Source organism: Oncorhynchus mykiss, chromosome Y, assembly GCF_013265735.2.
Source record: "Oncorhynchus mykiss isolate Arlee chromosome Y, USDA_OmykA_1.1, whole genome shotgun sequence".
Taxonomy (NCBI): domain Eukaryota; kingdom Metazoa; phylum Chordata; class Actinopteri; order Salmoniformes; family Salmonidae; genus Oncorhynchus; species Oncorhynchus mykiss.
In genome coordinates this window covers 24,944,465-24,961,964 of record NC_048593.1, presented here as the reverse complement: position 1 = coordinate 24,961,964, position 17,500 = coordinate 24,944,465, and the positions used below count along the sequence as shown (strand labels likewise).

The 17,500-nt window shown below is 42.8% G+C and overlaps 1 protein-coding gene across 18 annotated transcripts in view; it reads right to left on the bottom strand.

Moving 5' to 3' along the window:
* LOC110509866 (guanine nucleotide exchange factor VAV2) overlaps positions 1 to 17,140 on the bottom strand; it is a 258,012-nt gene extending 240,872 nt beyond the window's left edge. For 8 of the 18 annotated variants that reach the window (XR_002471498.2, XM_021591037.2, XM_036968161.1 and 5 more), the window contains exon 1: positions 15,900 to 17,139. Coding sequence is in view for 9 of the 18 variants with exons in the window: in XM_021591037.2 (XP_021446712.1) it covers positions 15,900 to 16,103 (204 nt within the window). In the remaining 9 variants the exon portion in view is untranslated. Of the gene's footprint in view, positions 1 to 15,899 lie in introns of all 18 variants that reach the window. The other 10 variants (XR_002471495.2, XR_002471497.2, XR_002471499.2 and 7 more) reach the window with 3 other exon arrangements.
* Positions 17,141 to 17,500: the final 360 nt, after the last annotated feature.

Below are 17,500 nucleotides of genomic sequence, written 5' to 3'. Positions count from 1 at the left end.
TCTGTCTATTGTCTTTACTGATTGCCTAGTCATTTTTACCCCTACCTACAGGTACATATCACCTCAATTAAAATCAGCAAAAAAAGAAAAGTCCTCTCACTGTCAACTGTGTTTATTTTCATCAAACTTAACATGTGTAAATATTTGTATGACCATAACAAGGCTCAACAACTAAGACATAAACTGAACAAGTTCCACAGACATGTGACTAACAGAAATGGAATGTGTCCCTGAAAAAGGGGGGGGGGGGGTAAAAAAAGTAACAGTCAGTATCTGGTGTGGCCACCAGCTGCATTAAGTACTGCAGTGCATTTCCTCTTCATGGACTGCACCAGATTTGCCAGTTCTTGCTGTGGGATTTCACCCCACTCTTCCACCCAGGCACATGCAAGTTCCCAGACATTTCTGGGTTGGAATGGCCCTAGCCCTCACCCTCCAATCCAACAGGTCCCAGACGTGCTCAATGGGATTGAGATCCGGGCTCTTCGCTGGCCATGGCAGAACACTGACATTCCTGTCTTGCAGGAAATCACGCACAGAACGAGCAGTATGGCTGGTGGCATTGTCATGGTGGAGGGTCATGTCAGGATGAGCCTGCAAGAAGGGTACCACATGAGGGAGAAGGATGTCTTCCCTGTAACACACAACGTTGAGACTGCCTGCAATGACAACAAGCTCAGTCTGATGATGCTGTGACACATCGCCCCAGACCATGACGGACCCTCCACTTCCAAATCGGTCCCGCTCCAGAGTACAGGCCTCGGTGTAACGCTCATTCCTTCATCGATAAACGCAAATCCGACCATCACCCCTGGTGAGACAACCGCGACTCATCAGTGAAGAGCACTTTTTGCCAGTCCTGTCTGGTCCAGCGACTGTGGGTTTGTGCCCATAGGCGACGTTGTTGCCGGTGATGTCTGGTGAGGACCTGCCTTACAACAGGCCTACAAGCCCTCAGTCTAGCCTCTCTCAGCCTATTGTGGACAGTCTGAGCACCGATGGAGGGATTGTGCGTTCCTGGTGTAACTCGGGCAGTTGTTGTTTCCATCCTGTACCTGTCCCGCAGGTGTGATGTTCGGATGTACTGATCCTGTGCAGGTGTTGTTAAACGTGGTCTGCCGCTGCGAGGACAATCAGCTGTCCGTCCTGTCTCCCTGTAGCACTGTCTTAGGCGTCTCACAGTACGGACATTGCAATTTATTGCCCTGGCCACATCTGCAGTCCTCATGCCTCCTTGCAGCATGCCTAAGGCACGTTCACGCAGATGAGCAGGGATCCTGGGCATCTTTCTATTGGTGTTTTCAATGGTCAGTAGAAAGGCCTCTTTAGTGTCCTAATATTTTCATAACTGTGACCGTCTATAAGCTGGTAGTTTAGACCATTCCACAGGTGCATGGTCATTAATTGTTTATGGTTCATTGAACACGCATGGGAAACTGTGTTTAAACACTTATTATTTGGATTTTTACGAATTATCTTTGAAGGATAGGGTCCTGAAAAAGGGACGTTTCTTTTTTTGAGTTTATCGCATACCCCTGGACATTGACTTGGTACCGGTACTATTTGTATATAGCCTCGTTATTGTATTGTGTTAAAATGACCTTTTTTGTGTGCACATTTTTCTTACTTTTTAATTCTGTTGGGAATGGGCTCTTAAGTATGCCTTTTAAAGTCAACACCTGTTGTAGTTGACATGTGACAAATACATTTGAATTGATGAATTAGATTTGAACATCAATATAAAACGAGACCCTCCTGGGCTCTCACAATGAAGGAAAGTATTTTATGGCATCCTTAATTTCCACTAAGGTGCTGCAGATGCTGCCGCTTTGTTTCAGACGTTCACGATGATAAGAACCAGGCAAGTTTTAATTCATCTTTGCGGAAGCGGAAAAGACAGGGGTGATGGCAGGGGTGCAAGAGGCCGAAGGCCTCTAACATCTGGCTGTCAGGTTTGGTGGAGCTCTTTCTCGAAGGAAGGGGTGTCCCCCTGCTGCCTACCACAAACTCCTGCAGTTGTGTCAGAGATGTGGGGTGACAACCGCACTAGTCTTCCCCCACCCACCCCTCAGAAACCCCCCAGGACAACCAGCTGCCACGTGAAGGCAACACGTACACACACAGGCATAAAAACATACCGTACATACATACACACACATACAAATGTGTTTTGTAACACATATGCTACATGCATCGATACACAAGTGAACAAGCCAACGCTACAGAGGAATGTGGAATGATTATGTTCACTGACACGGCAGATTCTTGCTGTTTAAAATAGGTTAGTATAAGTGGACCGTTCGAGAGAAAATAGTGCTACACTACAACCTAAACACAAGGGGTGTTCATTTCATTTTCACAAAACTTCATTAGGCTATTCGGAGTTAGGGGTTTGTTTAGCATAAGGTGCTAAGCTGGATTTCGGTCCTTAATCAAATCTACAGTAAATGATGCTGGGGGTTTTAAAAAGGTTTCTTCTATGATTAGGCACAAATGGAATTTCAGCAGGGAGAATATACCATCGGTGCCAGTTCCCATGCCAGCCATTATCAGCCCGGTCTGACCATTCATCTGAGTCAAAGTTTAGCTCATTTTGTGTAGTATATGTAGTAATGTTTTCAATAGTCACACCTCCTAATGTCATTTGTGCTTGGCATTTAAACAAACACTATTAAATATCCAACAGCCACACAATGCATCTGATGCCTTACTGAGCAACAAATGTGACATTAATATTGGAGTGCCAACTGCTCATTTACATGTGCCAGAGAGAGAATGTGTGATGAGCCAAAAGCTTCAGACAATAGAGCACACTGCCATTAACGAAGCCTCGCTCACTATGAGTCTTTTTTCTCCCTCAAACTTCCTCGTGTACTACCTCTTTCGTTCTACCTCAAACAAACACACACAGCTCACTCCACAAAAGCTCTTCCTTTTTCTGACATGCACACACTATTTGTGTCCAAAGCTCCTACTTCCTTAGGAGGCATTAGGAGGGGTGGCAAGTAGCCTAGTGGTTAGTGAAGCGATCCAGCAACCGGTTAGAGAGGCAAGCCAGCAAATCCTAGATGCCATTGCCTGTCGTTGTGCCCTTGAGTAAGACACTTAAACCCCGACAACAACAGCTCCCCGGGCTGCCACACCTGCATATGTAAGTTCGTCTTTCAGAGGGGTTAGGTTAAAAGCGGAAGTCAAATTTCAGTTGGACCTTGTGTGCAATTGACCAATAAAGTGATCTTAAACTAGGTCCATACTCCCAGCCACTTTCTCTCACAACCCCTTCCATCTTCCCTCCATCTTACAATATCCGTTCCAAGAAACACCATTTCACTCATGCTTTTCCATTCCCTTAAAGTCCTCATTCACCCACTCCGTTTTGACTTTCTCTCTGTATGGATGTGCTGTTGAGGGTCTTGGTGAGGTCTCAGAGAGAGATGAAGTGTATGGTGAGAACATGAATGTGTCCAGACCACGCAGTTCATCATCTCAGGACGCCGTCTGGAGGTGGCGGTCAGGGCAAACGCTATCCCAGACTCCCCCAGTATACTCCACACTCAAGGTCAACCAATACAGAAGAAGAGACGGGCCACAGGATTGTGGAATAAGAGAGCAGTAGTGCGGGGTAAGGGAGCCAGAGTGGAGGTTGGAGGAAGGGGTCTCTCTCTCCCTCTCACACACATCCAAACAAAAGGGGAGTGTGAATTAAGATGTATATGACGAGTTTCAATCCAAAATGGGATAGCTCCATTTTAAGAACTGTTGGTAAATTGACATGAATTAAAAACACATGATGTGAAAGAGATGGAGTTAATATTTTTTCATCTTACCATGACATGGGCTAGTGAAAAAACAGCCATGATTTTGTTTGAAATATATTGCAAGGTCATTTTATTTTAGAGACAAATAATGAGATTTTGTGGCAAAATGCTATATAATCACTCCAAACAACAGAGCTCCAATAGAAAACGAATTGGGTTTTAGACAGTTACATGTAATAAAATTGTGATTCATGACTAAATAAATATTAAAATAATCCATTTGTTTCAACTATATTGTGCAAATATCACATAGCCGGTTTAATGTATGCAGAGGGTGAACAGTGTACATACAACGTGTGTTTTCTTTTTGGACATTTAAGCAACTTTACGTGTTTTACAGGTTTTAATAGGATGAAGCGAGGAAAGCTTATTTTGTTTGATTATATACATTTTAGGGAAGGATTTAAGGAATAATAAGGACATTGAAGTAGCGTAGCCAGACATTTGTTGGTGGGTGGGCCTGCAGAAATTTGGGTGGGCCCAAAACATTTAATAATGGGTAAATTCCAGCAATTCTGCACATTTTGCCATGGGGCAAAGAGAAAAATGTGCAGTATTAAACCTAATTCCATGAGGCTGACAGAAAAATGCGCTGTTTTAAAACAAATTTCCTGCAATTCTACACATTTTGCCTTGGGGCTGAGAGGAAAATGTGCAGTTTTATAGCTAATCTCATGCTATTCTACACACTTTGCCAGACTGAGATATATGTATTAACTTTTAAATCTAATAAATGCTCAAATATGTGTTGACTGTGATAAAGGCACTGGAATATGAGCGGTCTGAGCAGTGGCATGGTGCATATAGCCATAGAAGCACAGTGTTATTCAGTGCATTCGGAAAAGACCCCTTGACCTTTTCCATATTTTGTAACGTTACAGCCTTATTCTAAAAATTATTAAATTGTTTTTTCCCCTCATCAATCTACACACAACATCCCATAATGACAAAGCAAAAACATTTTTTTATACATCTTTGCGATTACAGCCTTGAGTCTTCTTGGGTATGATGCTACAAGCTTGACACAACCCCATTCTTCTCTTCTCTGTTCAACCATTTTCAAGTCCGGGCTCTGGCTGGGCCACTCAAGGACATTCAAAGACTTGTCTTGAAGCCACTCCTGTGTTGTCTTGGCTGTGTGCTTAGGGTCATTGTCCTGTTGGAAGGTGAACCTTGGCCCCAGTCTGAGGTCATGAGCAAGTTTTCTTCAAGGGTCTCTCTGTACTTTGCTCCGTTCATCTTTTCCTCGATCCTGACTAGTCTCCCAGTCCCTGATGCTGAAAAACATCCCCACAGCATGATGGATATAACGCGTTTTGGTATGAAACAAAGTATATCTCGTTTAGCAAAAAAACACATTCTAAAGCAAACCTATATTAAATGTTTCAACAGTATGAGAACACACACAATTCATACACATAGAAAGGGAACCATTAGCATTTATTTCAGATGAAAAAATGCAAATGTTAACAATTGTTGTTTATTGCATTTTGGATTCAAACCCTTCATGTGAACATCACACAAAGTTTACCCACCACCACCACCACCACCACCACCACCACCACACACACGACCTTGTAAAACAAGTTTATTGAAAGGACAAGCCTCCCATTAGACCACCAGTGAAACACATGACACCGTTCTGCTACGTTTAGTCGTCTGTGGTCTGTGCGGTAGTCATCGGTCTACAGACTTACAGGCTTACAGGGAAAACACAAACATTTGACAACATACCTCAAAAAGATGAACCCAGTGAGATAGAACCGAAGTGTGTCTTACAAGGAGAAGAATAAACATTACAGTAACTTGGGAGGACAGCAGAATCATGAGGAAATAAATCATCTTAACAAGAAAACGTTTTCTGTCGAGAAAAGATTACATACTGAGCAATGTGTCACAGAGGACCTGGCTATGGGAGAAAAAATACAAGAGTGACTCTTCTGTTCCGTTGTGCTGTCCTGAGGCAGGTTTAAATGCAGGAACTAAAACGGCTTTGTTCTCTCAACACAATGGCCAAAACTGTGAGTCTAACCGCATCCCTGAAGACTACTCTCTTGCGAATAAGACAACACGTTCAATAATTTGCGGTATGACTGCTGGGCGGAAAATGATCTGCTGCACTCGACTGCAGTTTCTTAATACTTCACAAGAGCTTCCAACGAGCACCTGCCCTGAGAAAAACCTCTGCAACATGAGCTCAGCACAAAAAAAGGGAAATATTTCAGCATGGGTGGAAAGAGACATGGCTGAGTGAACACGTATAAAAAAAATATTGTAAAAGCAGAAGTACTGTACTGTACCCCTCTCAGTTTCACATGGCTCTAATTTTGGCTGGTACTAGTGTACCTGCATACCCACGTGTGCTGTGCTCACCATTGTAAAAAATTGTTACGTAACAACAGTATTGGACCTCTTCTCTGAAACGCAAAGCTCCTTGTTCCTTCTCAACAGGAGCACTGTGTGGCCTTGCAGGATCTAAACAGGGAGCTGGTCAACCACTCTCTACACTGACTTTTGAGCTTTTGTTTCTGTTTAACAGATCCTCCTACTGCTATGGTCCTTGGCAGTGCATGTTGGTGGTTGGATTAATGGCACTGGAGATGATGGCATCTGCCCACTCACTTAACTGCTTGAAGGGGAGACACCAGGAACACAAGAACACGGAACTAATTGCACGTATCCACCAGGACAATGGAAAGGGGTTTGTAAATATTCTCGAGAATCCGTTGTTGTTAGACTCACTTGTCACTGAGACTACAATCCAAAAGACGGATTGGATTGTGAGCCTGCCAGAAAACAACCTGCTCACATAGCCTGAGTCAACAACATTCACACTGATGCATATGGGAGAACAAAATAATAGCATGTCCGAAACACAGATACATACAACTCATAACAAGTACACACAGCAAACACTGACTAAAGGTTTCCTCTTTCACCTATACGTTTGAACAAAACTAGCAAAGTCAAGCTAAGAATGCAGTGTACAGAGGGTTTGGCTGGAGAGGCAGGGGGTGTCCACAGTCCAAGCAGCGCATTGTTGAACCAGTGCATTGTTGAACCAGTGCATTGTTGAGCTCCACGAAGGTGGGGATGGGTGCGTTCTAAACTCTCTGTTCTCTGTCCAGATGTTTCTTGTTGTCTGGCTCAGCGCAGAGAAGCAGAGGGGGAGGGGATTACACAACTCTCCCTCAGTACTGAGCAGGAAGTGGGATGCAAAGGACCTCTTTTGCAAAGGAAAACACTGAAAAATGACTGAGGAAAACACCATACGAATGCACCACAAAGGGACTGTGATCAGAATATGACAGACAAGACGAAGCCGACAACTGAAACAGACTTGGCTAAGGGCTACAACTTTGAAATTAAAAGCATTGAAATATCAGGATATTTATAGGTCAAATGAGATCATATCTATGATTACAAAGTCCCACAGCTCAGTAGACATTAAAATAGTTGCATCATGCAAGTAATGCACTGTGGCTAAATGTCAGTCAAAGTCAATCTGTGTTGTAAAGTGAAAAGACTGCTTATAGTCATAGGGAATCTCGGCAGATTGAGTCAAACTTTCTTGTCCCAAGAGGCCACCATGGTGTCTGTAAATCTAAGTTGTGGAACGGGGCTGGTGTAGTTAAGGTAAATCTTTTTTTCTGCTAATGGAGGGAAAGTACATGTGGAGGGCCAGATGATCACTGAAGGTCAAACGGAGGGACATGCTCGATTTCACCGGAGAAAGCCACTAAAACTTCCTCTCAATCAGCCTCCCTCCACCTCTCTTTTCTCTCTCATGGTTCTTCTGCCTTTGTTTTCCCAGGCAGGCACTTCCAGCATTAATTCTAAATTGTTTAGTTCTCCTCCCTTCACACTCCATCGCTTTCATTATGCTAACGCCAAACTGGTGGCAGATTTATCTTTTTCTTCACCTTTTTAAATGGGAAATGGGATTGCACAAGCTTTACCTGCTGTTACATTGCCCGGGCCCACTCCTGAGAAATTGGTTTTACAGATATCATCAATCAAGGATGGACAGAACAACCTGTCTTTGTAACAGAAAACAAGGCTTTAGTCAATAGGCCTACTCTCTGAGACAAAGGATTCCTTCCTTTTCTCACTGATCGGTTATGAGTGCACACAGAGCGAGGCTACTTGATGAATGGTGAACAAACAGCAACTAAACCACAACGAAAGTGATATTGCTATCCAATGCAATGGGCAATCATCTCAACAGATTACTTCATCCATAACAGAGGATTGGAATGACCCACAGGAGATTTGACCTTTCACAGAACTCGGACTAACTTCATCATCCACACTTTGGTAAATTGACAAAGTCCTGACAGATAACAGCTACGCTTCATTTATCATTGAAAAGGTATATTAGCTATATCAACTGACTTCTCAGCTATCTGAAAACAGTCAAATGAGCTGATCTCTTCACTAACCTTGCACAACTTTATTCAAAGTGTCTCCAGCAGTAGGCTTCCTGTAACCTCCAGTGGATTGGCAGGGCCAGTGTTCGCTCTGCACCCTCCAGGATGATGCTTTGCATCTGCCTGTTCCGACTCGAAACATGGCCTTTGGGGGATTTGCCTAGGTGTCAGAAATATGACGGATACGCATGTGGAATGGACAGAGGAAATCAGAAGCCCTTTCCATAATCAACATTAACACTATAGTGAGGGGCAACTGGCAAAGGCAGAGCTCCAGAATTCAGTGGGAAGACGGCCTACTCTACAGTCTGGCTCTTTAGTATGAAATTAAGTCATAGATAAAGACAGTAAGAGTTATTACACAGGTATAAAATATAAGACAGACATTCACTGAATGGAATTTCATGTTTTGATATAATGTACTATAATAGTAGGCTAGTAAAATATTGACTCGTTTTGCCACACACTTGGATCATATTGAAAAAGTAAATGTTTATTTTGAGACCATTTCAAGAAGGATAACCACAAAACCATTGGTGGGATGGCGGCACACAGACTAAATGTGGGGGAGAGAAAATGATCCCTTCCTTCTGCTCTAGTGCTGTCCTCAACACGCTGTTCCGCTTTGTTTGGATGATTAACAAGAGAGTCAGCCGTGTAGCAGATCAATACCCAATGGCTTTTTACGGGATTGTGTCTAATGTGGTAACGCTACCTCTGTGCCCATCCTATTGTACAGCCAATTATGTGATGTGATCAATAGTCAGCCAAGAGATTAGAGGTCGACCGATTAATCGGAATGGCCGATTAATTAGGGCCGATTTCAAGTTTTCATTACAATATATTGAGCGAGGTATTTTTGGACACCGATTTGGCCAATTTTTTTTTTTTGGGGGGGCGATTTTTTTTTACACCTTTATTTAATTAGGCAAGTCAGTTAAGAACAAATTGAAATTTTCAATGACGGCCTAGGAACAGTTAACTGCCTTGTTCAGGGGCAGAAAGACAGATTTTTACCTTGTCAGCTCCGGGATTCAATTTTGCAACCTTACAGTTAACTAGTCCAACGCTCTAACCACCTGCCTCTCATTGCACTCCACGAGGAGCCTGCCTGTTACGCGAATGCAGTAGAAGCCAAGGTAAGTTGTTAGCTAGCATTAAACTTATCTTAAAAAGCAATCAACCAATCAATCATAATCACTAGTTAACAACACATGGTTGATGATATCACTAGTTTATCTAGCGTGTCCTGCGTTGCATATAATCGATGCAATGCAGGGGGATGATTTAACAAAAGCGCATTTGCGAAAAAATCGTAAACACCAATGCCTTTCTTAAAATCAAAACACAGAAGTACACTGTATATATTTTTAAACCTGCATATTTAGCTAAAAGAAATCCAGGTTAGTAGGCAATATTAACCAAGCAAAATGTTGTCACTTCTCTTGCATTCATTGCACGCAGAGTCAGGGTATATGCAACAGTTTGGGCCGCCTGGCTCATTGCGAACTAATTTGACAGACTTTTACGTAATTATGACATAACATTGAAGGTTGTGCAATGTAACAGGAATATTTAGACTTAGGGATGCCACCCGTTAGAAAAAATACAGAACGGTTCCGTATTTCACTGAAATAATAAACATTTTGTTTTCGAAATGATAGTTTCCGGATTTGACCATATTAATGACCTAAGGCTCGTATTTCTGCGTGTTATTATGTTATAATTAAGTCTATTATTTGATATTTGATAGAGCAGTCTGAGCGGTGGTAGGCAGCAGCAGGCTCGTGAGCATTCATTCAAACAGCACTTTAGTGCGTTTAGCCAGCAGCTCTTCGCTGTGCTTCAAGCATTGAGCTGTTTATGACTTCAAGCCTATCAACTCCCAAGATTAGGCTGGTGTGACCGATGTGAAATGGCTAGCTAGTTAGCGGGGTGCGCGCTAATAGCGTTTCAAACGTCACTCGCTCTGAGACTTGGAGTAGTTGTTCCCCTTGCTCTGCATGGGTAAAGCTGCTTCGAGGGTGGCTGTTGTCGATGTGTTCCTGGTTTGAGCCCAGGTAGGGGCGAGGAGAGGGACGGAAGCTATACTGCTACACTGGCAATGCTAAATGTTAAAAGGAACCACCAACTTTCATATGTTCTCATGTTCTGAGCAAGGAACTTAAACGTTAGCTCTTTTACATGGCACATATTGCACTTTTACTTTCTTCTCCAGCACTTTGTTTTTGCATTATTTAAACAAATTGAACATGTTTCATTATTTATTTGAGGCTAAATTGATTTTTATTGATGTATTATATTAAGTTCAAATAAGTGTTCATTTAGTATTGTTGTAATTGTCATTATTACAAATAAATTAAAACAAATCGGCAGATCAAACGGTATCGGCTTTTTTTGGTCCTCCAATAATCAGTACCGGTGTTGAAAAATCATAATCGGTCGACCTCTACAAGAGATATTTCCGCTTTTGTAGCATGTTATGGTACAGGTGAAAAATCCATGGGCCCTGCAACACAGAGACACGTCTATAGAGTCTACAGTAAGTCACCACTAGGCAGTGCATCATGGGAGTGAATCATATACTTTTCCTTGGGCATGGAGATAGAGAAAATATGAAGCAGCTTATCTCTCCCCCAGAGAGGAGGAGGAGGTGTTTAGAAAGAGATAGGGAACTTCTGTTCCTCTCCCTGCAGCACTATCCAGATCCTTATCAGACTCCTCCACCACCGAATGATGCAGCCAGAATCAATCTACTGCCACAAACAAACATGGCTCCAGCAGGCAACAATACTGGATCAACAACAGCTCAACACTGAGTGAGTAATATCTGTCAATGTTGACAACAATGAATCCTGTCAGTCAGTCCAAGACACATAATCAGAAAAAGTGTCATTAAAGAAGAGAGAACTTTTAGGCGAGGGTACTCTGAGCCATCTGTTTTGTCCCGCCACACAGACGGCTCTGTACCCTTCTCTCCCTCTCTCCAGCAATCCATCCACCCATCTCTCTCTCTCTCTCCCTCCCTCTCTCTCTCTCTGTTGCCCAACAGAGCATGCTTAAAAAACAGTCAGGCTTCATTCCCCAGCACGTCCATGCTAATCACCCACAACAAGCACCCTGCAGATGGATCCCTTTAGAAACCATATGCTCGCCATAAGCATGTGTATGTCTCCCTCAGCTCTCTCTCGCTCTCTTTCTGGTATAGCGTTTAGTAGGATGTCATGTCACTAGTGATTCGGGTCAGATGGTCCTCTGCAGCGTCACAGTGAATCATTTCTCTTTGTTGGAGCCTTGGACTTGTTCTGGGTGTTTTTTTTTACTGACAAAATTGAGAAAAGCTCTGCTTTGTGAATAACACTTTCTTATTCCAAGAGAGCAGAAACAAAGCATGGATCCTTTACATGAATCAGCTTCTCCATGTCGAGATGGTTGACAATATGGAGAAAAGCTTTATCTGGAGAATGACGTGCTCTTTATTCAAGTAAGAAACACAGTATGGAGACTTGACATGACATCACCTGCTTTTTTCCTCCCTCCTTGTCACTTTGACAGCCTTGCTCTGTTCCGTGGAGTTCCCCACATTTCCAGTGAGCTCATGTTTTCAGACTACCACCACAGCAGTCCCTCAGGAATGTCCAGAGAAGAATGAAGGAACGGATTAATGTTCCAGCGCCAGCAGCCTCAATGCAGGACTTTAGCATTGTGCACAACTGTGACTGAAGACCATAGATGCCTGGTCTGGCCTGTAGCGAATTAACACTTTCCATCAGCTGAGTTTTTGTCCTGACTCGTGCATTGACTGAAAAGAACAAGTCATAACCTCAGAATAAAGCCTACCCCTATTCCCTCCTTTTCAATCCCATTAACTTTCGCTGGTGGAGTCACAGCTGTGCGACCCAGGAAGTGTTCATAACGAGGTCCATTAGTGGTATTACCTGCATCCGGCTGCCGAGGGGTCATGGGGGCAACAGTGGACCAAACGCACAGATTAAATTACCCCAGAGGGAAGGAGGTTTAACCACCATCCCCCACACCAGAGTGGTCCCAAGGGAAGCAGACATTAGGGCTGCTGGGAGGTTGGAATTGGTAGGTGGGCTGGAACTATCCATGTTATGTTCCAGTTCACATCCTTACCTTTGATCCCAGCCATCACAACAATTCCCAAGCAGGGATTTCAAAGACTGCAGGGACAAAGCTTTGGAGGTAACATCATTTGGTGTACATTAATGTTTGTATACAGGGAAATCATGAGGAAAGACTAGAATGAGTGGTTGACAGCGCTACCTAGAGAAGATATCTAAATATCCCATATCCACCATGCAAAGTCTAGTTTAAACAGTGGTAGATACACAAAAGAGGAATGTATCTAATATAATGACCAAAGACCAGACAAATAATGGTGGATAGCGATGTTTACACCATCCTCCACAGCTGTTGTATTTAAACTGGGAGAAATAAACTCAATTTATGTGAGTGGAAGTGGAAGCCTCAGTGTGTTCTCTAAAGCCCTGCGGAGTATGGAGAGACACCCCCGCTGCTCTGAGAGGAAAGCGGAGACACATCCCCAGGGCTATGCCAGTGGCAATGTAGTCTAAACAGGTACAACACACATACACACACATTCGCCTGAGTCATCACAAAGGCATTCGAAGCTGCCTCAATACCAGTTGAAAAAAAGGAAAAACAATACACAGAAGGCTCTCTCTTCAGACAGAGCCTACAGCAAGGTATTCAGGATACACAAAGCTTTGCCATGATCTCAGCTCCACCACCAAACACACAATGCTCAGAATGTATTTTACATGGCAACCTGGAGTGTGTGTTTAAAAGATTTTAGAATAGGCCTACTGTAGCTTAAAACAACAAGTAGTCTAAAAGGGCAGCCTCCTCTGTTGAGATTCAAACCAAGGTCAGTGAAACACAAGAATTGCTATTCCTTGACTTGGTATGAATCAATAGAGCGTATGAATCAATAGAGCACAAAGCGGGCAGAAGTGTATGCATTGAATGGGTAAATCACAAATACAGAATGTATAACCACTGGACAAGGGTAAATAAAGAGAGTGTTTTGTGTGTGTTACAAGACAAGCCTGATAATGAGAGTAGTATGGCTGTGGGTTTAGCAAACAGTTTAAACAGACAATGACAAACTCGTTGCATTATTCAGTTGGTACCATTGGTACAAATGTTCATCTTCCACAAGTGTAACAGATTTCCATAGGGTATAATAGGAGGCTCACACACCACCACCCCTGTCATCACTTTGCCTCTACATTTTCATCACCATAACAGAAAATAGGTTCACTTATTTATTTTGATGATTTCTAACAGTCATGTTCAGAGACAGACTCAGGTACCACTTGGAGTGGTTGAGTAATCAATCTTTCGTCAAAAGCCCAAAAATATAATGGCCTCCCTTCACCTCCCCTATATTTGGCAGTGAGGCAGTAAATTAGTGTGTCCTTTACATTAGAGCACACAGCACACACACTGACCTTTTCCATGTCATAAATCACAACCCTCTGTTCTGATGCCAGGATTTTGTTTAACCTAATTTGTCACAGAGGAGCCCCCCTCCCACCCACTCTCACTGCAGCCTCACACTTGGGCTGTGGCATGGGATTGGTGGGAGGATCAAAGTGTGTCATGCAGCCCTTGTAATCATGAAACCCACTAGCTATAGAAGCACATGGTTGACTAGGCTATCACACACAAACACACACACAGAGTCAAAGAGGTCCCACATAGTGTGCCAAACATGTCAATAAGAGTATCATTTCCATCCATCATAAACCGTTTTTATGGCACTTTTGAGGTGTCTTGACACCACAATGAGGTAAGACATGTGCCGCATGCAACAATAAACGCTGTAAACAAGCCAAAGGTGTGAGAACGGCAAACACTTTTCAAACAAAATGGAGTTGGATGGGAAGAAAGCCATTCAACCCCACCTCCTTCAGTGAATGAATATCAACAGATAGGAACCCATCATCCATTTACTGTGGCCATTTTACTGACCTCTCACCATAACCGAATGGCAGTTGTTCAGTAGTCTTTTTTTAGGACAGGGATCAAGATGAATCACAGTTAAAATAGATCTATGCCACAACCCAGTTTCTGTCCGCTGAGCCATTTATGTAAACCTCAGAAGGCCGTGGTTAAGCACGCCCTCATTTTGGAATGGGGGACCAGGATGAACTGTGATGACAATATGGGGTGACACCAGCTCTGAGGATGTGAGGCACACCACACACAGACACATTATCACATCGAAGTGAGGGGGGCACGTGTTATGAAAAAGTTGCTTAATATGCTGAGGTTAGTACTCAACTAAGCAGCAAGCCACATTCCAAAACTGACTTGAGCTTTCTGCCCACTCAACTGTGTTGACACAAAGCCATATGCCCTAACCACTGGGCAAAAACAGGTTGAAACAACGTGGTTTCCATGTCATTTCAACCAAACAATTGAATTCAACATGGTTGACAACAACCAAAATGTAAATCAAAACTAGACGCTGAACTGAGGTCTGTGCCCAGTGGGTAGTTTCCCCTCAACTTCAAACCAACCAACAGTCTCCTGCCTCAACACTCTCCTACCAGTCTCTTCCACTTTGCACCTGAGTCACAGAATAAATGAAAACCTCTCAAATAGTTTGGTTTATCTGACCACATACCCTCTTCAGTATTACCACGGGCCTATCGAGGCCATGTGCTAACCAAGCCTTAGTAAATGTTCCACTGAACTATAAAAAGCTGCTGGTGCACTGGAGACACACCTTTCACTCGCATGGCAATTATTACATGTTTCTAATTGTAGCTTATGTTAGAATAATTTAAGTCAATTAAACATCATGCAATGCAATATTATGGCCCCTGTGGGTTGTGGAGGACATCTGGAACTATCAGTAGTGCTCAACAGTGACACCCATTGATTGCAAGAAAGTACACATTTGGGCAAAACTGTACAACACATCCTCCTGTACAGTTGTGCTGTGGACTGTGGAAAACTGTACAACACTTCCTCCTGTACAGTTGTGCTGTGGACTGTGGAAAACTGTACAACACTTCCTCCTGTACAGTTGTGCTGTGGACTGTGGAAAACTGTACAACACTTCCTCCTGTACAGTTGTGCTGTGGACTGTGGAACTGTTGCATGATTATTGAATGTGAACACTGAGCAAATTGCACTCTGAATAACTATTTATGCATGCAAAGACTGTTTCAAAACCAGTTGCATGGAAGGCAGGTTAACCATTTACCAATAATGACAGTGATATGCCAGTAACATAGGCCTTAGTGCTGTGTATATAGCTAATTGATCCCTGGGGCACTGACCTATGCAGTTGTATAATGCTATGCTACACGTTTTCATGAGGCTAAGAGAAATATTGCAGTTTTAAAGCTAATTTCCTGCTATTCTACACTTTTTCTTGCCACAGAACCGATTTTTTTTACTGTTTTGTAGCTCATCTTATGCTTTTGTTCACATTTTGTCATGAGGCTGAACGAAAACGTTGCAGTTTTAAAGCTAATTTCCTGCCATTCTACACACTTTGCTATATGCTATCTGGGAGGGCAACCTCCATGGAGGCCATGGGGCACGTGCCCCGCGTGCCCGTTCGGTAAACCGCGCGACCTTGACATACCTGGGACATCTGGGGTCTGAAGTTGATCTCCTTTAGGTCCACAGACCCCGGTGACAGGTTGTGCAACATCTGGCACAAGAGCACTCCGTCTCGTAGCGCCTGTGCCAAGTCGAACACAGCTGCAGAAGGCCACACGACCCGGTGGTTTGGGGGCAAAACCTTGCAGTCTATCAACCACCGCCCGCATTGCCTCCACTCCTCCATGTCAGCTTGGGGGGAGAGTTCCACAACCAAATTCGACAGCCGCCTCAGTGTGCAAAATTCAGCCTTTTCCAGCGCGCAATGGAAGCAATACTTCCACCAGTGTTGAAATCCAAATCTTAATGAAAATGTTATTAGTTATATTTTTCTCCACGTAATAGTGAAACTGATAACTTTATAAATACGGTAAAATAATGTTCCACTTTAGATTTCCGATTAAGTTTCTATTATTTGCTCCAGCTCACAATTTGTCCAGCTCGGTTCAAATAGACTATGTTCAGTGCAGAATAGTCAGAATATGTCCAGCTCAGTCTTTTGGATAAGTTTCTGACCAAAAACATGTATAAATTGACGACAAAAAATTGAATAAAGTTGATGTAATGCGTAAATTCCCTTCTAAACAGACAGACCAATGTGAACTACCGGGAACACACATTTCCTTTTCTTCATTCTCAAAGTTGGTTTTGCATATCCAAACGGTGTTGAACAGTATAATAATAATATGTGCCCCAATCTCTTCTTTTCTTGTGTATTAAAGCCTACGAAATTTCACTTTTGAACCTATTGTGCAAGCATGCTGTCCAAAACCGATGTCTCCGGAAAAAATACTTTGAACAGCTATGGGAATCTTTTCAGTTCTGACACTGCTTACAGAGCGACATTCCGTTGTTCTGCGTAGCAACCCAGAGTTTCTAGTTGTTCAGAGCTTCTCTATACACTGTCCTATGCTGCTCTGATATATAACAATTGCATATCAATGTAAAACACGATGGTAAATCAAATGTCCCTTCTTACGACGCCCCACTCAACATCCAGCCTATCCACAATGCACTCGAAAACACATTTCACTAACTCCAACAGAAACATGTATAGAAAAAAAATCACGTCGTTCTCGTCATTCTTAGAATGCCAAACACCCACAAAGAAACGTTTAGAAATGATCCAATAAATCGTTTCTATGTTGTTTCTTGTTTCTTCCTTGTCTTCTCCCTCCTCTTTTTCGTACGGATTGCGATGTTTTACCAGCCTGGTCTCACAGACTTCAAGTAACATAGTAAACGTAAATCTGGTACACTCAAATTAGTGGTATATGTTACATTTGTAGGGTGGTTGGTCGGGTGGATGGGTGGGCATATACTGCAAACATCTGGCAACCCAACCTGGTCTCAAAGCATTTCGAATGATTCTGTATGTAAATTCGAGACTACATTCAGCAAGATATGTTACGAATTACAATTGTATGATATGTTACAAAATTGCTAAACCTACAATATGTTACAAATTTGCTAAATGTATGATATGTTACAAGTTCCAATTTGTTGTTAGCTAGGTGGCAAGGGCTCAGGGTTAAGTTTAGGGTTAAGTTTAGGAGTTAGGTTAAGGGGTTAATGTAAGGATTA